At 37.9% G+C, this 20,425-nt stretch overlaps 1 protein-coding gene and 1 non-coding gene across 2 annotated transcripts; one reads left to right on the forward strand and one right to left on the reverse strand.

The window, feature by feature from the left end:
• The first annotated feature begins 3,471 nt into the window (after nt 1-3,471).
• Nucleotides 3,472-3,576, forward strand: LOC112082533. The gene has a single exon (XR_002897206.1). It is a non-coding gene; the product is annotated as a small nucleolar RNA R71 (small nucleolar RNA).
• A 7,536-nt stretch (nt 3,577-11,112) lies between these two features.
• Nucleotides 11,113-12,964, reverse strand: LOC18029981 (xyloglucan endotransglucosylase/hydrolase protein 2). Its single transcript, XM_006414911.1, has 4 exons — nt 12,781-12,964; nt 12,209-12,309; nt 11,910-12,103; nt 11,113-11,509 (listed from the first exon to the last, which is right to left on the reverse strand). Exons 1-4 carry the CDS (start codon nt 12,962-12,964, stop codon nt 11,113-11,115), a joined length of 876 nt encoding a protein of 291 aa, XP_006414974.1.
• Between the last annotated feature and the right edge of the window lie 7,461 nt (nt 12,965-20,425).

Genomic DNA, 20,425 nt, shown 5'->3' on the forward strand with positions numbered 1-20,425 from the left:
TAAGAGCTTCAAAAAGTGCAGAAATGGTGAGTGAGTAGGACTGTCCGCGGATAGAGAATGATAAAACACTGTCAGATGCTCTAGGGCTCCTCCTCTTTGTGTGGTGAAGGGTGACGGTTGCTAAGAACTCGCGAAGTAGCTCGGCATAAGTTGAAAGGTTAAGCTCCATGTAAGGTCTCAGCCTAAGTGTATCGATGTGCCAGATGACATCTTCCCTAATCCCAAGCATCTCAAGTGTATGATAATCAATGCAGGGCGTTGGTTTGATGTTTAGCTTCTTGAAACGCCTTGCATAATTGATTCTTGGGTTAATCTCCTTCCCAATGTATCTGATCTTTGGTGGCTCGGGAATGGCATGGGCTTCTCTTGAGTGTTGGAGCAGCCTCAACAATCGACCTCTTGTTATCGGTCTGGCTCGGCTCAGCATGTACTCTCCAAGAGTACTATCATCAGGTATTGCCTCGGAGCTGTCACCAGTCCGACGGCTTCTTCGAGATTCAGTTTGTTCCATTTTCCTACAAGACAAGGTGATTCGCGGAAAATGAGTGAATTTGGATGCTGAGTTTAACATATTAACGATCAGTGATACTAATCAGAGTATCAAGAGATCAGTTAAAACAACAAGCAAGCATAATAGATATCAAATCGAAAAATCGAGTAGTTCATGACCAGATTCGGATTTTTGATGATCTTAACACAGAAATTTTCTAAAAATTGATTTAATTGAGCAATTTCTATGTCAAATCTATAGGTCACCTAATACTAATCACTAATCAAACCAGATTTGATTAAATTCATCAATTTTGCTGTTCCAAATTCGATTTTTACAAAACATGTAGAATCCAAATTTCAAAATTCTCAATTCCTCTTAAAGTAGGTGTTAAAATCGATTTCCAGGCAACTTAGAAGGCTAATCTATTGTTCTTAAGTTATCTGTACGATTAATAAACCTATATTTGAGCTTTTTAAGAAAACCCTAAATTCCAAAATCAATTAAAAATGACGAGTTTGAGCTTCATACCTTGCTGGAAAGAGAGATTTGAAGATAAATTTGAAATCAGCATTGAAAAAGAGTGAGGTTTGGTCCAAAAATCTCTTAAAAAGCTTAAGAATTGAAAAAAGTGTTATAACTCCTAAATCTCCAAGTCTTTTGGAAGAGAATAGAAAAAACGTTTTGATCCAAAAAGTGCGTTTACTTTCTTTTAAAAAGCGTTTTTGTGGCAAAAATGAGAAATTTTCAAGAATTCAAAAGCTTACGGAAACTTACCTCACTTGTTTGATACGCAATCGGGAATTAAAAACTTGTGAAAAATCGGAATGGGCTGTCCCGGGAATGTTCCGGGAATTGTCCGGAATCACCAAAAATCTCTGAAAAGTAACAGAAATCGGAGGTCCCATCTCAACGACCAACGGTCGCGGTCAGGAGTCGCGCGACCGTGGTGAACAAGGGTCCGACCATGGTCACATTCACGGTGCCGCGGTCGACCATGTGTTGGCTGCGTATCGGTTGGTCGCGACTGCGGCCCATTTTCCTGCGGCCTTCGTCTATGCTCAGGTTTTTGCCGGGCCGAGCAGCTAAAAACCTCTCATTATTTTTGGTTTTTTTATATTTTTCTGATTTTTTGTGTTTTTGTTTTATAAGAGTATACGAAACTAAAAAGAAAAAGAAAACATAAATTGTATAAAGGAAAAGAAAACTAAAAGAAAATGTACCTAAATGGATTGCCTTCCATTAAGCGCTTTTTTTTAAGTCGTTTAGCTCGACTCAGGCTTAAAAGATCAGGCTGGATAAAGTGGCACTCCACTTGATGTGCTTTTATCATTTCCGAGCGCTGGAGGTTTTGCTTCTTCTTCTTGTAGCTCCGGCTTCTTTCCTTTACTCTTCTTTCCAATTTTAACGTTGTTTAAAACCCTTTTTGCGTTCTCGATCAGTTCTGATATCTGTTCCTCACTAGACTCTGCTGAATCTGGTGGAATGATGATCTTGATTTTCGCAAAAGGTCTCGCCTTCTCCTTGTCTTCCTCCTTTGGCCGTTTTCCTTTGCTTGGAACATCGTCTGAGTCATTGGGATAAAAGTTCTTGCGATCTACATTTAGAAAGACAGCATGCCGGTTTGCATGATCGATTACTACTGCTACTGTAGCTAGAAACGGTCGTTCGAATATAAGTGGTCTCTCTTTGTCTTAATCCATTTCTAGAACTTGGAAATCTGCTGGAACAATCTTGTTCCCAACTAGAATATGCAGGTCATGAATCGCCCCTTCGGTATCTTTTTTAGATGAATCTCCAAAGATAAGCTTAACTGTCGATGTCCTTAAGGTCTTTATCCCCAAATTTTTGGCAAACGTCTTCGACATGATGTTGACATTGGCTCCGGAGTTGCATAAACAGTCTGTGAACTTGATTCCTGAAATGAAACATTGAAAAGAAAAACGTCCCAGTCATCCGCTTTTGTAAGCCGTTGAAGCACGGAACGTTCAGATACCTTAAATGGTGGTTGCTTTGTGTCGACATTCTTGTAGAGAGGTATAAAGAATGGGGTTTCTTTGTCCTTTCCATCGGTTTTGGCTCCTTCTTCGGGCAGTGTAGTAATGGCATTGCAAAATCTCTTGGGGTTGTCTTCAACTCTCCCGGGAAGAGCTCCATTTTTTCTCTTCATAGAGTTGGCTGTTTAAGCAACTTGTACGTCTAGCTTTTTGACATGAGAAGATAAAGCTTCGAACTTCCCGTTCAGGTCATTGTACATGCAATCCACTTTCACGTTCATGTCTTTAGCTGCTTTCTCGTTTGTCATAACAAGCTGTTGGATAGACTGTTCAAGTCTTATGATTTACGAAGCTACCTGGTTTGTTGTAACTCATTGATGTTGTCCAAATTGATTGTTGAATCCCGTACCTTGGTAATTGTATGGTTGTCGCGGCTGAAAGACTCTAGTCCCTCCGAAATTTCCACCTTGGAACTTGTTTTGGAAGGGTTTCTGCTGCGGTGGGTAATGCTGGTCTTAAGGATTCTCCATATTTGGATTGCGGTAAGAGAGATTGTTGTAGTTTGCATTCCGGAAGTTGTTATTGAAACCATTGTGGAAGCGATTCGGATACAGTGTTTGAGCTCCTACATAGTTCACTTCTTCTTTTTGAAAGATTGGATTAGTGTGATCGGTATCACAAGGTCCTTCGTCTTCTACGCCATTGTTGGCCTCACAAGCATGGATTGGATGATTGTGGCTTTTCAAAAGCTGGCTCATCATGTTCTTCAACTCGGTTATCTCCTTGTTATCCGTTCCAGTCTGCTTCGTCAATCGCTTGTATTCCGGACAGTCATTGCTATTGGTTTGAGCTAAATTTTTGATGAAGGCTCTTCCGTATGCTATCGTCTTTTGTCCCAAATCTCCATTGCTGGCTGTATCAAGTGAAAGTTTGTATTTTGGTTGTAAACCTCTGTAAAATGTGCTCAGCAGGCTTGATCCGGGAAATCTATGGTGAGGGCAGTCACGTTCATACTCTTTAAAACGCTCACATGCTTCATAGAAAGGTTCAAACGGTCATTGCTGAAAACTTGAGATCTTGATTCTCAACAAGTTCGACCTTGACTTAGTATAGAAGTGGTTCAAAAAAGCGGTTTTACATTCTTCCCAATTAGTGATCTATCCTGCAGGCAAAGATTTCAACTAACAGTGAGCTTTATCTGCTAATGAAAAAGGGAACAACTTACACTTTAAATAGTCTGCTGGAACTTGATATGTTCTCATCATGCTGCAGATTTCTTCAAAGAGTTCAATTTGATCCATTGGATGTTCAGAAGGCGCTCCATGGAACTGGTTTTGTTTCACCGAAGAGATGAATTGAGGCTTGACTTCAAACTCAATCCGTTTCGGAAATGATACTTGGATTGCAGATCGATTTTGAAAATTCTGAGTGGGTGCATCGAAATCAGCTATGCGATGGTTCCTAGCTTGTCTTCAGTGTTGATTTGCTTGCTGAAAAGGGCGGTTATTGTGCCCATTCGGCTGCATATCCTGGTTGTTACCATCGACTGCATTGATAGGTGCATCAAGGTCTTCGCGTTCTTCTCTCTCTCGGTTTTGAGGATTTCTTGGAGGGATCTCATTCTCTTCTCCATCTCGTCGAGCATGTTCACATCCTCTGTGATCATTCTTCATTTTCACCATGTTCGGACCCATCTTGGTCCATGTTTAAATTTCGGTTAACAGGATCTCCAGGCTGGTCATCGTCGGCCATTCCTTGCGTTCGTCTAAGTCTTCAAAGTTCTCTTTCGTGTTTGTCTATCTCGTCTAGAATTGGAATGTTTTCTACAGGTCTGCGTCTGGTATTCATGCAATTCAGAGAAAAACAAAAGAAGAGAAAGATAATTCAGTAACTTAAAAAGGAACTAGAGATCAGATGTCTAGAACAGAAATTAGAACAAGAAAAATAACAAAGGCAGCGAAACAAATCCCCGGCAAATCCCCGACAAATCACCTTGATGTGCTGCAAGGTGAGGGAACAAGTTTTACCCTTAATAAAAACAAATGAAAGCCGCAAGTGCACAGCTAATCAATTGTAGTACTTAGGGATTGAATCCACAGGGATTTGTGTGCCTGGTATTTTTCTATGATTTCTAAGTTTATGTCTAGACTAAATCGGTTTTAAAGGGGTTGTTGTTTGTCACTGATTAAACTAAAACTAAAGAAAGCAAATGAATCTATCCTAAAAAAACAAGTACGAAATCGAATGGAAGCAATTTAAACAAGCAGAAAATCGAACTAAGGCAAATAAAATGCAGATCTAAAGAAACAAGTAAATATCTTTTGGTTTGTAAACTATGACTAATCGGTTACTCTTCAGGTATCATAATCGGTTCAACACTAGGGATTTTAGATTGGGATTGACGGATATCGAAATTTAGGGTTCTAGAGCTAGAGTTCGGCGGTATGACTATGTCACAATCGTGATCATACACCAACTGTTTCTCACAACCCTGACCAGTAGATTTCCACTGTGGTCCTGGAGGGGAGAAAACGCAAAAGCTCTACAGGACTCGTCAGTACTCACGATTTCGCCGCAGGTAGGTTTCCACTCTTACAGAAAAATCGCCTGTTTCATTCTAGGTCGGATACTTAATGAAAACTTTCGCAACACTAACTATCTAGATCAGATACGAGGTGATCAATCAAGCATACATGCATTAAAGATGAGAATAAGCAGAGAACATAGTTAAAATCCCAGATCTTAAAACCTAGATGTGTTAATCAATTATGAGAGCCCTTTTTGGGAATCCTAAGCCCAACTCGGGATCTACTCAGCCATGGCTAGGTCGACATCATCAATGGTTTTAATGAAAGCAATCAAAAACAGTAAAGAAAAGAGATGAAAGAAAGCTTCTCTATTGATGAACTCAGAGTTGAACAACACTCTAAAAATTGCATAAAATGGTTGAAAAAAGAGTTTCTGTAAAAGTATGCAAGATGATGTTTAAAAACGACCTAAATGACAAGTATTTATAGTTTCCAATACTCTAGGGTCTCTAGGTTTCGGAATTGAGGCTGGGAAATTACTTGGGCTTCAGAAATGGGCTTTTTAGGTCGGAGATGTCTGGTCGCGGTCGTGTGGGCTATGACCATGGGGAATGAAGGCTTGGCCGCAGTCGCGTGGCTCTGGCCGCGGTGGATGGGCTGCTGGCCGCGATCGCGTGGCTTGCTGGCTGTCTTCGAGTGTCTGATAGTAGGATTTTTTAGCCTACTAAGGTCAATTAACCTCTTGTATTGTAGCACTTGAGGGTCAATCCAAATGGAGATTATCTAGGCACCAAGACTATGAGGATCAACTCTTAATCCAAGTCTAATGAAACAGGTTGGTGATTAAGTGATCTAAAAACATAAAGCAAACAAGAACAAGCAGTAATTAAGAATTAAACAAGCAAACAAGACAAACAAAACAAAGACTCAAATTCAAATAAAGATAAAGCTAAACCTCTAGATGTGATCATTGATTATGGTGCTTTAAATGTGAATTCATGATGCTAAGCAAACAATGCAACACTTGCAATTCTTTAGTCTAGACTTCTAAATCAGATTAATTCATTCTCATGACAAAAATCTCTCTGTTAATTACCAAATCAAGACTAATTCCCATTAGATGAATAAGCAATCAACAAGCATAAGGTTCCAAGTCTAAAATGACCAGACAGCCTCTTTGTGCATCAAAATAAGAGCTAAGAAAGACTGAATCTTATACAGAAAGATAAAGCAAGCATCACATGATCTCAAATTCCAATTAACTTAGAACTATAATCTAGATTAATCCTCTCATGAAAGCATTAACCTCTACACTAATCCATTTTCAAACCAAATCATCATTTGTGAAATATGAATCAATGAGCAATAAGAAACAGTTCTAATATGTCATTCATGCATTTAACAATCATTCCCATGATGAAAAAGGCATAAACCCTTAAGTTAGCTCATTCAGGCATTTCATCAAACACCTTGTGGGTGGAGAAATGCCTTAGTTCTAGATCAAGCTTATAATGAGAGATCTAGCATTAGGTTCAGCTAATTAAGGAAAGGAGAAGAGAATCTAAGCTTAAATAATCATTAATCTACATCTAAGCACCCTAATCTACACACCTAGAAGTTTAAAAGAAGACTACTCACTAATCATGATGAACACACCATTTCATTTGCAAGAGGTGATGTTGATCATGATTAGAAGTTAAGATGAGATGATGCAATGATAAGAAACAGCTTTTAGATGATTAAATCTGCAAGATATCTCTTAATCAAAAACGTTTTTACACTGAAAAGGAAAGAAAACAAGAGAGAAACTAAGAGAGAAGATAAGGTTCTTAGGGTTTTCTCCCAAAAAAGTATTTATACTAAGTGTTATGGACCGGGTCAGTCCAGGACAAACTGGGTACTGACCCGGCTTCAAATGGGTCATGTCTCAAGTGTGCGACATGGTCAGGTGCTTCCCAAGTCGCAGGCTCAAGTCGCACAGCCATAGAAACAGCCTTGTGCGCCATAAATCCCTCAGCCTCAGTCGCATGCCTATCTAGGTGTAAACCGCGAGTGTTTGTGCTGTTCACGCTTTCTTCTCTTCAACTCGCACAACCAAGAGGCATTCTGGAGATAATATGTGTGCGAGTTGGACCTCCTTTAGTCCCACGTCGCAGGCCCAAGTCGGTGTAAACCGCGAGTCTTTCTGCGGTTCAGTTCGCTCCTCGGCCAACTCGCATGCCTAAGTCGCACTCGGACCACTTCGCATTCAGGGGAGCGTAACTTCCATGATATTGATACAAATGGCATGATTCCAACTTTAATGGAAATAGAACTCAAATATCTCAAACTTTAGTGAAGAAACTATCAGCGCTTGGGAAGTGGAAGGTTCCCCGGACGGCTCATCTCTGCAGCGCATTGAAACGAACAAAAAGAAGCTCTTGGACCAGTGTTCACTCCGGAGATGGTATCGTTCAGCACACAGGTCCAAACTGGATGATCTTTGACGTTATGGAAAGAGCACGAAAAGACATTGAATCCTGATGAAGGCCCCAGCAACTGAATCAGACTGGAAAGGCATCGTCCCACGCAATCTTTGTGACTAATCGGATCGGTCTTGAAACTGTCACGAGACAGGTGTGTCTTCCGGTGAGCTTAACTCTCAGGTCACGAGTCCAAATCCAATGATTCCACCTGTTATGGATCCATGACTTGCTTATCTCCAACCTTTCTGAAGATCCTGTAATCTGAATCGGACGATAAAACTCCCCGGACAGGCGATCTTTCCAGACGTATCGGATTGCTCTGGAATGCACTCGAGAGAGGTCTGTCTTCCGGTGGATTCAGCTCGCTTCTCCAAACTCATCGATTCCAACAGTTCTGAGATCTACACTCAATTATCTTGATCTTTGATGAAGACACCGGAGGCTGAATCGGCCGGAAAGACCTTCCGGTAAAGCGATTTTGGAGACGTATCTGCACACGAGATTTTTGACCGAGAAACTTGAACAGCTGGTACATGTTTCGGCCGAGAAATCCACCCGCGATACATGAAAATTGCCGAGAAAAAGCTGCCTGCGGCACAGGCTATCGCCGAGAACCTCCAAAAGGCTGTTTTCATCATTTTTAAAGCTCTGATCACCATTTCTTTTCCTGGTTTCACCTTTTCAGCTCCAAATAGCTCCAAATACACCTGATAAACACTCCAAACCATGCAAAGACTCTTTGGGACCTAATGCAACCCCTAAGCCCTAAAACAGCACCTAAAGGCCTAAAATGCATGAAATAAAACATGATTTGGAATGAATTATACAACCTAAATGATGTAAATTATGAACATATCAGTGTCTCCGGGGCAAATGGAATATCTTGAGATCCAATCGTTGGAATGTCTCCAAACCAAGTGCATTTGAAAGCTGGTTGAGTCTTCTATTAGTTTTCTAATTTTGAGGGTGATCAGATGGTTAGAAGGTCTTCGTCTTCCATGAGAGTTCTGACAGTCTGAATTTATCCAAAAGAGTCTTTTTGTTCCAATTTACACCTCTTAATCCCAAATTACTTGAAAAGTAATCCGAAAACATAGAAATCCTTTGAAAACCTTTGAAAAAAGAGTAAAAACACCTGCAAAAGATACTAAAGTGATCCATAAAAAGGGTCAAAATCCGTTGTTATCAATAGATACACAAAATATAGACCACCACATGGCTACACATTTGGACAAAATATTGTGAACTCATGAAGCACACAAAGAAAGCAAGAAAACGGATGGAGTAATTTTCTGAAGGAGCTCGACATTGTTATTATGTTTCTAGCACTGGTTAGAGAGATTGTCGAAAGTGGTGTTACTAGATATTTGGTCCACTTGAGGAACCATACCTGTGCATGTAGAAAGTTGAAATGGATGCTCAAAGGCAAGCTGAAGAAAACACTCAATAGCTGAAATGGATGCAGATTTCACAACTAAGATGGAGGATTAAGTTGAAGTGCATGAAATCTTGTCAACTGCACTGGAAGTAACCCAACCAAGCCAAGGACCGGAAGTAACCCAAGGAAAGGGCAGCCAAGGTAAGGACTCAGAAAAAACAGCCGGTTGGTTAATTTGCCCTTTGGGAATGACGCTTGAAGTTTTATATTTTAGAAATTCATGTGTGTTGGTTTTGGGGAACAAATGTTTGATTCTTTGGGATAGTTGGGTCTGTTTTTACATGTTTCTACATGTTCTTATGGTTGTGGGTCTGTATTTACATGTTGTTATATATTCTCGGGGTTATTGTATTCACTTTTTGGATGATGCTTCGTTTGTAAACTTTTGTTGTGGCATTTTGATGTTCGGGGTTATGGTATTCACCTTTTGGTTTTACCTCGTCTTTGTTATATGATGTTCCTATTCTTGTAGGTAAATAAGAAAAAAAAACAAAAGATTCATTATATAAACACAAGATAAGTCATTACAAAGAAAGTCAATACAATGAAAAGTCAAAGAGTAGATACTTAAAATGAGAATTCATGATATATCAACCAAACACAATGACTCCGACTCCATATACAAGCAATCACGTCAGCCCTGAGATGATGATATGTTGTCGATACACAAAATTTTGAACTTCATTAAGCTTTGTCTTCCATCCAAGCTCACATTCTGATTCCACATAATTGTTCCCTTCATCCTCACTAACTATTGGTGCTCCAACTGATGGTTTTCTAAGTCCATATGAAGTTCCTTGATTGTCGTTATTAGTTGATTGATCACCTTATTCTTCCCACATATTTCATCTTGAGCTTTCATCAGTGATATCTTTGGCCATCCATTCACCTCTTCTTCATCAAACCACCCAAAGTACTTGTATTTATCCATCTCACCCTCCTATTCACGAATAACATTTATAACAAAACAAAATATTAAGTCACAATCACCAAATTCAGTCTAACAATACCTTATACAACTCACACCCTAAGAATCTTCGACTCGGATTCTTATCCATCCATGGCATCAAAATCATTGCAGATAATCAACATTCACACATTTTCCTTACCCCCACTGTTTTTCTCCTAATGTTACTTGATAATATCGAGCTTAACCCATCTAGAAAAACAAAGTTATTCTTGGTTTGACATTTTATCAAACAACCTATATGCATATCACATATCTTATATCTATCGAACTAAAAATTCAATATGTAAGAGTAAAAATTGATTCAATGGCAGCCACTGACTTCGAAGTTCTGATCTTTGATATTCTTTGTGAGTTCGGTTTGATGAATAAGACGATCTTGCCGAGAGAAAAATGTTTGTTTCCTAGTCTGTACACTCGGGTAGGTTTTAGGTTTCGGTTGTTGAGTTTATTTAGGTTTCCAGGTATGGTCAATTTGGTCGGCTTGTGTTTTTTTAATGTTTAATCGGATTCATATCGGCCTGTGATGGTTTCCAATGTCCAGTGTTGGATTCCAATGTCTAGTGAACCCGTCCGGTATCTTCCGAGAAGGTTATGATGTTAAACACATCATTAATATTAATACATACATGATGTTATGGCTATCATAAAGTTCATGTAGTTAGGGGTGCAATGATTTTTTCCAGATGTTTGGCCATGTGATAGTCTATACTTAATGTAGGTACATATCATTTTTCCTTCTTTCACAATGTAATAAAAAAAATCTTTCAGTAAAATTACATTAAACCAGCATATATACTGCAAGAAGTTTGTTGAATAATATTTTTTTCTCAAAATGTTCACCTTGCTTGATAATTACCAAATGTTAATCTTTTTGTCAAACTCTTATTCCTCAATGACTGAGAATGTAAAATTACATTCTGCAAACATACATAATCATATCCTACTTTTTTCGATTGGAACCTTGAATAATCAGATGTGTGCATAGTAAACTTAATTCGATTACAGGAGCCAACTCCCAAAAGCGACAAAACAATGGGATTTTGAATTAGTGGCCCAACCAAATATATAAAAGGAAACTCGAGAAAAAAAAAAATACATACATTATATATATATTTATGTATATATATAAAATGATAATGTATTAGTCAAACATTATTTTTTTTTTCTTTTTCTGCTAAAGATTCAAATGTCTTCCAATGAATATAGGAGATCAAATATTAATTATCACTGATTCCATCTACATTCAATAGGAGGAACAGGAAATCTAGGGCGATCAGAACAATAATCGTAGTTCATGTACTTCGTTCTCACATGCTTGAATGCCTTCTCTTCATTTTCAGTTAACCTACTATAAATCCTCCTATTCCACCAGTATATTGCTGAACCACAAAATTTTCCGCTCTGTTTCTGACCATCCATATGACAACCAGAATCGAAAAACCTTTGGAAGTTGGCTTTAAAAGGAGCGTAAGACCAATTAATCTTGGCCTTACCACCGTCTGTCGCCCAGTCCTCTCCGTTCCATAGACTAGCCACAACTTTCATCGGCTTTGATGGATAGCCTACACCAAATCTTTTCTTATTCTTAAATATCCTTATTGGGACTTTGTCCACATAAAACCTATTATTGTCAAAAGAAAAATTCTATTATCAGATCATCATGGTTTTGTACAAAATATAATCGTGAAATGATTACTAATTGTTAGGATTTGTTGAGTCTAACGTTTTAGTTTATCTTTGTTTTTATTTTTGTTTCCCTTTGAATTTTTTGTTTGCCTTTTATAGTAGAATACTGTTCATACTGATAGCTTATGACTTATGTTCCTATTTTCTATGATGACAAAAGAAAATTTATTTTCAATGCAAATAAATAAATTAGTTCTTTTAAAATAAATGAATCAATAAGTTTGTTAAAATTTTATTTATTATAATACCCCTCATTCATATATAAAAGCTAATTTAAAATGCATCGAATAGGTTTTAAAAAAAAATGAAAAGAAAAAGAGGGAGAAAGATCATACACAATATGATACGGATTCCAGAGAATCCCATAAGTGTGGAAATTTGTGGTTGGATCGAACCAAAGAACAAACTTTTGTTCTCTATTTCCTTGACCATTAGTAAACACGTTTGTTTGAATTGCTATTGGTTTTCCTCCTCTATTCCCCAAGAACTCAAAGTCCAGCTCGTCGTGTGCGTTTCCCTTCGAAGTCAACTGTAACCAAATGAAAAAAAGTAACACATTCATAATGTTTTGAAAACTCAAATTAATGTAATGAAAGAAATTTTTTGCAATGAATGTAATAAGATGTGAGCGTACGTAAAAAGCTGTAACAACTCCAGCGGAATCTCTTAAAGGCAGTTTGATTCTCATTTGAAAGAATCCTGATCCGTAATTATGTTTAGACTCAAAAGCAGAACCTGTTTGTAATATACGTCAGGTTTTCTCACACAATTTAAAATTTCTCTCTTTTTTCTTTTTTGTCTTATACAACGTAATTTTTGTTATTATAGGGAGACTTTTATATGTTTGATAATGATAAGGTAATTCGGGCTTTTACCACCCAATTAATCATCTAAGTGAAACGGAGCTATATGGAACAACACATACCGGGTTTATTAAATAGGTTTAAAGCATGATACCATTTCGACAGGCCAAATGAAAGTGGTTAGATAATTTAGTGTTTACAGAATCGATTACCACTTGGTTATTATCTAACCGCTTCAATTTGGCCAGACATTAGAGTTATTAGAAAATTCAAGAAATGGACTATTCGACGACTACATTCACTCGATAACTTTATTTAAAGATCTTATTATATGCAACATCATATATAAAAAAAAGTTTATAATTCGGCGATTCCGTATAAAGAAAGGAAGAACTCATTGAACCTGAAGCTTTATCCATGAGGAGCTGAACTTCTCTGCCTTGGTTGAATTTCAAGATATTTCCCCATGTAACAACATAGTTCTTATCGAAGACTCTACCTCCACGACCCCTAGCATCAACAATAACGATCACTGATAGTATTGAAACATAATATAATACTGAAAATATATATTCGGTCTTATTCATTTTAACTGTTATGTTGAGTACGTATTCCTCTCGGGAGTTATCGCCACCTTTTTATATTCGTGAATAAGTAAGGGGTTAATTTAAAGGCTTAGTTAGTTTGGTGTGGTCAACAATTTTCTTATTATTGGTCAACTAAAAATTTATTTTGGTCAACATACTAAATTGTCATAGTATAAATTTCTATAACTATTTGGTAAAATCAAAAATAATATATTCATTATTTCAATTTTGACTTAATTTAACCTAATTCTTAGTACGAATATATAACTGGTCCATATAAATTTTGTACTGTGATGAAGAATAATTGTCTGTATCCAAATCAATTACCCAAACACTTTATCATTATAGTATTTAGGGATCAATTTAAGGGAGGATAAAAAATAACTTATTAAGAATGCAAGATATGACTTAAGGTAAGCAAATTAAGGACATTGGGGTTTATCTAACTATAATGCATAAACAAAAGCAAGATGTAAGATTGCACTAAAAGTAGGACGAAATTTTCGTCTATCAGTAAGTTGTGATAAAATAATCTAGACTGCCTAAATCATTCTCTTATACTAATGGTGGTTCCCTTTTTTTTTAATAAAATGTGTTATCCCTAATTATCCTTAATTGTGAATAAAAAAATAAATAATCGACCAATGAGAATTGAGAAAATTCAGCTAATCAGAAGGTTTGGTGGAAATTGTCGACCAATAGGAAAAAAGGAAAATTCAGCCAATAAAAACATTTTGCGGACAAGTTCAGTGGTCTCCTCTCTTTTAATGATACTTGTTATTTCCTTATTACCCTTAATTTCGGTGAATAACCAAAATGATTAATCACCCAATAAGAATTTGATAATTTCATCCAATCAAAAGTGTTGGTAGGAAATATCGACCAATAGGAAATAGGGAGGTTTCAGCCAATAAAAATAGTTCGGACCTAAATTTCAGCCAATCAGAAATTATGTCGACTCTGTTTCCCCTTATTAATCGACTGGGTTTGCTGAAATCAGAAAATTGGGTTTGCAACATAGACTCACGATTTAATTCGGAAAATTCGACGAAACTTTTCCACTTTCATTCAAACGCTGAAGCACCAGGTAAGTTAGTCTTCTTCCTCGGCCTCTGTATTTTATTGAGAAGTCGTTAACTGAGTCGATGTTGCACAGGAACAATTGTGTTGGGATATAATTTCGATTTACAAAATAGAACATTTTAAAATGGGGAAAGTTCATTTTTTTTATTCACATTGGGTCATGTATGCTTTTAATGGACTGTTGATGTTTAATCTTAAGTAGATTTTAGTTGTACTTCAAATTCGCAGATTCATGATAACTAGAACAATTTGGTAATACTAGGAGTTTTCTTATAACTCGGAACAAGTGGTATTAATGAGTTAAGTTGATATGCAGTGTTAAATTTTTTTTTTCAGAACACAATGATAACAAACGTACTGTTTGATTATGGAGGACATTATTCAAGTATCGATGATAAATGGATTTCAAGAGAAGGTTCCATGTACGGTATAATGTTTAAGACATCAAGCTTAGAGGAGATAAGCTATTCCGATTTAGTGGGTAGGATATGCAAGAAGGTTGGGATAGGGCAATCGTCGATAAAGTTGAAATTGAGTTATATTCCGGTACTAGTACAAACGAAAAAACAATGGTATATTTTTGATGACGATGATCACGGTATCAATCTGACGTCGTTCAAAAAAGAGGGACGCAGAAGTGTCTTTGCATGTAGAGGTCATCAATGTAGATGGAGTATCTGAGGTGGCCGAGCAAGTTTCACGTGTAGAGAGGGTAAATCCTGTTAATGTGAATGTTAGGGAGGTGAGCACAGCTAATGATATAGCAACTGATGGCGTTTTTGTTGACCACAATACTAAATTTAATGATGGTGCTATTATTATTTACAGAGGAAACGGTTCAACAGAACAATAACAACATGTGCCAGTGATGGAGAATGACGAGGGTGTGAATTTATCTCGTGAGAATGAGGAAAACGGTGGAGATCAAGATAACATAAGTAAAAAATATCGAATGCTTGATATTGTTGATCCTCCAGAATGTGTAGACGAACAATGTATTGAACGTGAATGGGAAGATGGTTTAAATCTGAGAGTAGGTGCAGAGTTTAGCTGTAAGCAGGATCTAATAGATTTAGTTTACTGAGGTTCTCATAAGCATTGTTTTGGCATCACTGTACACAAGTCTGATCAGAGTCGATACTATGTGAAATGGGGTCAAGCTGAAGCTGGATGTAACTGTATATAAATGCCGCTAGGACAGCTCACTCAAATATTTTCACGGTTAGGGTATATAGGAAAATGCATTATTACTCTCGGGCTTCTGCGTGTACAATCAGCAAACGGAGTTATTAGTAAAACTAACCCAGGTTAATTAAAACCACCAACTCCTAAAGATATCATGCGTTTGGTTCAAACAAAAGGTCGTGTGGAAGTATCATACTCTATGGCTTGGAGAGGCAGACAGAAAGATATAAGTTATGTTCGTGGTACTCCAGAAGAGAGTTTCGAGCATCTGCATTCGTATTTGTACATGCTAGAGCAGGTTAATCCAGGTACAACATCAAGTGTTGAAGTGGATGAATTTGGTAGATTCAAGTACTTATCCGTTGCTCTGGGTCCTACCATTGAAAGGTTTGGGGCAATGAGGAAAGTGATAATTGTTGATGCAACTTTTTTGAAGAATTGATTTGGTGGATGCCTTGTATTTGCAACAGCTCAGGATCCGAATTATCACCATTATCCCATTTCTTTTGGGGTAGTCAATGGGGAAAAGAATGATAGTTGGAACTAGTTTTTCAGTAACCTTAAAACTCGTATACCTGACAGTTCTGAATTGGTGTTTATTTCGGAGAGGAATCAAAGTCTGATCAATGCAATAAGGGATGTGTACCCGCAAGCTAAACATGGTTTTTGCATATATCATTTGGCCCAGAATGTGAAAGCGAGCATTCGGAGAGAGAAATATTTAGTTGTATGCAAGTTAATGGAATGTGCAAAGAAGTATACAGAGGCTGAGTTTCTTGAGGCTTATGGTCAACTGGGAGAAAGGTATCCAGATGCAACTACGTATTTATGTAATAGATTGCATGAGGAAAAATGGGCAAGGTGCTTTTTGCCGGGAGAAAAGTACAACATCAACACTAGTAACCATGTAGAGTCTTTGAATAGCGTGTTTGATGATACGAGGAAGTATGTTTTATTACCTATGATGGATGCCGTTTTAGCAAAGGTATCTGAGTGGTGTAACAAACATAGGAAGGAGGCTACTACAGAACCTGGAGCACATAAACTGGTTCCTTATGTAGAAAATGTACTACACATGAGTGTTGAAATTGCGACTTCCCTAAATGTGATTGAGCTGAACTTGTTTCTGCTTAAATACGCTGTGGTCGGGGGAGATGGGAAGACTTCTCTGGTAAACTTGAAAATCAAATCTTGCTCATGCAGACGTTTTGATATAGACAAATATCATTGCGTCCATGCACTTGCCACAGTGAGGATTTTTATGGCCAGAGAAGATAGAAGTGAGGACATACACTCGCATGATTTATGCTCGAAGTATTATACTACTGATTTGTGGACACTTGCATATTCCAGGACGGTATACCTTGTTCCTCATTGTTCACAATGGGTAATTCCAGATGATATTGATAACACCGTATTTTGACCACTTTTGTGGATCGTTTTGAAATACTTTTTCTATATTTTTTATTTCTTCCAAGTACTTTTATTATGTTTTTCTAGTATTTATAGTTCCAAGACTCTTTTCAGGAATCTTACGGAAAAGCTTAATAAAATGAATTGAAGACCAGATTTTCAGCTCAGAGTCAAACAGTCAGAAGTTCACCCCCGATTGAAGACCTTCTCACCGTCTGATACTGGTCAAATATAGATACCTCAAAGATGGAACTATCAGCTTTACAGCACACTTTACAGCTTGGAAATCCAACGGTTCAATCAAAAGTTACGCGAAGAGCAAGATGTCCCGTAAACCAGCCGGCAATCCTTTTCACCCGCGGCTAACAGCCATTTCACCACGGTCAGAGGCTACCCAACCGTGGCCAAGCATCCATTCCCCGCGGCCACGTCCTTTCCGACCGCGGCCAGCCATCTCCAAGTTAGAAGGCCCATTTATGAAGTCCAAAATGATTCTCTCATTTGGAGAAACCCTAAGTGACGCCCAGAAATGGCTTGAGCACTATAAATACATGTTTTAAAAACCCTAATTCGTATCAACCATCATCATTTCCTATGCTTTTATTTACTTTTTAGGTTTTTCAATACTTTAGCTTTAAGTGAGATAGAGATCTATCTCTGGAACCCTTTTTCTTTCTTCTTCAATTTCAATTATTGCTCAACTTTTTAATACTATGTTTTTGATTTCGTTCATCATGTCTGAGTAGTTTTATTGTTGGTTCAAAGAGATTTTTGATGGGGATACATGTGTTCGATGAGGATTCCATCAGTTATTGAAGCTGAATCCTAGAACTTTTTCTTCTGAATGTACTTTTAATGCATGGGAGTAGCGTCATGAACTACAATCTGATTCAGATTCTTGGTGATACAAAAGTATTCATCCGGTGTCAGATCTAGTTTGGGAGAGCAAAACAAACATAGGAGTGGAAACCTACCTATGGGTGATTTGTGAATGGTGACGACTCTTAAACACAATATCAAGGCGTTTCACCGAGTTCCACCATATTTCACAAGACCATATCAATTCACTTCGTTCTGCAATCTATCAAGTCGCTTAACCTTGTGATTGCAACCTTTGGAGAGTAGTCCAGGGCTTGATCCACATCTATGATCATATCAAGTGGTATCAGAGCAAATCTCCAAATCCAGGTTGTGTCTTTTCGTGTTTAACAATTTTGTGACTTTTCATATTCTGATTTGATCGTAAAGTTTTGTGAGAATCTAGTCAGAAACGTATTCATTAGTGTCAGATCTATCAAGTTTATGTTTACAAATCACCAGAAAATTCAAAGAGCTTTTCGAAAACCAAGAGAGATAGAATTAAGGTTTTAAAAGTCCAATAGTTGTATCATGTTCTGTGTCGAATTTGATCTGTTTAAGAACTAGTTTGTGTTATTATGTGAGCTTTTTTACTGGGTTTTATCTTTCGTCTGAACAGGTACCATGGAGGAATCGGTTCATGAAAAAGAAGGTCATGCAAATCCAAGTGGACCAGCAAAAAAAACTTATGATGGACGCTATGATGACTCAAATGATGTCTCTTATGCGGCGGGAGTTTGAAAGCATGAGATCTGACATGGAGAAGATGGTTTTGGACAAACCAAGAAAGAATAGTGACCATTCGGATTCAGAGCAATACTACAGCAACTCCTCTAGGGCTCGTTCATCAAAAAAAGAGAGGAAGCGATAAAGAAGAAAGGAAGCCACGGTATATTGATCTCATGGGCAGTCGCAAGCTCACAATCCCTGAATTTAGAGGCACGGCTGATCCTCCTGAAGAGTACTTGGAGTGGGAGAAGAAGATTAAACTTATATTCAACTGCAGAAACTACACCACCAAACACAAGCTGAAGCTGGCCCCATCAGAATTTAAAGATTATGCTCTAAGTTGGTGTTATAATCTAGTTACGACAAGAAGAAGAATAGGAGAAGATCCAATTGATTCATGGAATCAATTGAAGTCCATCATGAGAAGAGGATTTGTACCAAGTCATTACCACAGATAGCTGCATTTCAAACTCAGAAGCTTAACCCAAGGAAGCCGATCTGTCGGAGAATACTACAAGGAGATGGAAACTCTCATGATGAGAGCTGATATTCGTGAAGACAGGGAAGCAACCATGGCTAGGTTCATGGGAGGGTTAAACAGGGATATTATAGATCGTTTAGAGGTGCATCATTATGTGGAGCTGGAGCAACTACTGCACAAGGCTATCATATTCGAGAAACAGCTCAAGAGAAGAAACTACAAGACTAACTACGGTTCCAAGAAGCTGAGTTATCAAAAGGATGAGAAAACGAGTTTTCAGAAAGAATTTCAGCTATTTTCTAAGTCTAAGAATGAAGAACAGATGTCATAGGAAAGGAAGTAGTGACTACCTCCAAGAATAGGGATATTCAATGTTACAAGTGCAAGGGATATGGTCACTATGCGAGTAGCTGATGCAAGAAGAAGATCATGATCATTAAAGAAAACAGAGAAGTAGAAACTGAAGAAGAACTGTCTGATGACGAGGAACAAATAGAGATGCCTGCTCGAGGAGAACTTCTAATAACTAGAAGAACTCTGAATGTTCAAACCAAGACCGATGGAGATGAGCAAAGGGAAAATTTGTTATACAGCCGATGTATTGTGCAAGGAAATGTATGCAGCTTAGTTATAGATGGTGGAAGCTGTGCTAACGTGGCTAGTGAGTCTATGGTGGATAAAATAGGCTTAAAATTGATGAAAAGGCGAAACCTTACAGGTTACAGTGGCTGAATGAGGCAGGAGAAATGGAGGTCAAAAATCAAGTTATGGTGCCATTGTCGATAGGCAAATACAAAGATGAGATTCTGTGTGATGTCTTGCCTATGGATGTGGGGCATATCTCAATCAGATAGAAGGATTATGCATGATGGTTTCACTAACCTTTATTCATTTGATTATCACGGCAAGAAGACTATCTTGGTCCCATTAACTCCTCAAGAAGTTCAGCAAAACCAGATCGCTATGAAGAAGAGCAAAGTGCAAACTACTTCTACAATCTCTCCATCTACGAGTCTCATGATCACTAAACCAAAGGGAAGTCAACTCCCAAACTTCTTACTAGTTTTTAATGAGTGCTTTAACTTAAACACACCTACGCAGGATATTCCTAGCAAGATTAAACTACTTTTGCAGGAATTCAAAGATGTGTTTTCAGAGGAGAACCCACAAGGCTTGCCACCAATACGCAGAATTGAGCATCAGATTGACTTTATACCCGGAGCTTCTCTTCCATATAAACCAGCCCATAGGACCAACCCTTTGGAGACCAAAGAGCTACAAAAACAAGTCATTGAGCTAATGGACAAGGGACACATTCGTGAGAGCATGATTCCAAGCGCTGTACCGGTTTTACTTGTTCTAAAGAAAGATGGCAACTGGAGGATGTGTGTAGATTGCCGAGCCATCAATAATATCACAGTGAAGTATCGACACCCTATACCTAGATTAGATAACATGCTTGATGAGTTACATGGTTCTAGCATCTTTTCTAAGGTAGATCTTAAGAGTGGATATCACCAGATTAGAATGAAAGTGGGTGATGAATGGAAAACTGCTTTGAAGACTAAGCAGGGTTTATACGAATGGTTAGTTATGCCATTTGGATTAACCAATGCCCCTAGCACGTTTATGAGACTAATTAATCATGTTCTTAGAGCTTATATAGGTTATTTTGTTGTGGTATATTTTGATGACATTTTAATTTACAGCAA

This window comes from Eutrema salsugineum, unplaced genomic scaffold, assembly GCF_000478725.1.
Source record: "Eutrema salsugineum unplaced genomic scaffold, Eutsalg1_0 scaffold_1, whole genome shotgun sequence".
In the NCBI taxonomy this organism is placed as follows: domain Eukaryota; kingdom Viridiplantae; phylum Streptophyta; class Magnoliopsida; order Brassicales; family Brassicaceae; genus Eutrema; species Eutrema salsugineum.

What these genes read in the sequence shown, in the direction of transcription:
- LOC18029981 (XM_006414911.1), bottom strand. Translation starts at nt 12,964, where the DNA reads ATGAATAAGACCGAATATATATTTTCAGTATTATATTATGTTTCAATA. An exon ending in GAGTTGTTACAGCTTTTTAC is followed by an intron (nt 12,104 to 12,208) that starts GTACGCTCACAT and finishes ATTTGGTTACAG; the next exon opens with TTGACTTCGAAGGGAAACGC. An exon ending in TGGAATCCGTATCATATTGT is followed by an intron (nt 11,510 to 11,909) that starts GTATGATCTTTC and finishes TGACAATAATAG; the next exon opens with GTTTTATGTGGACAAAGTCC.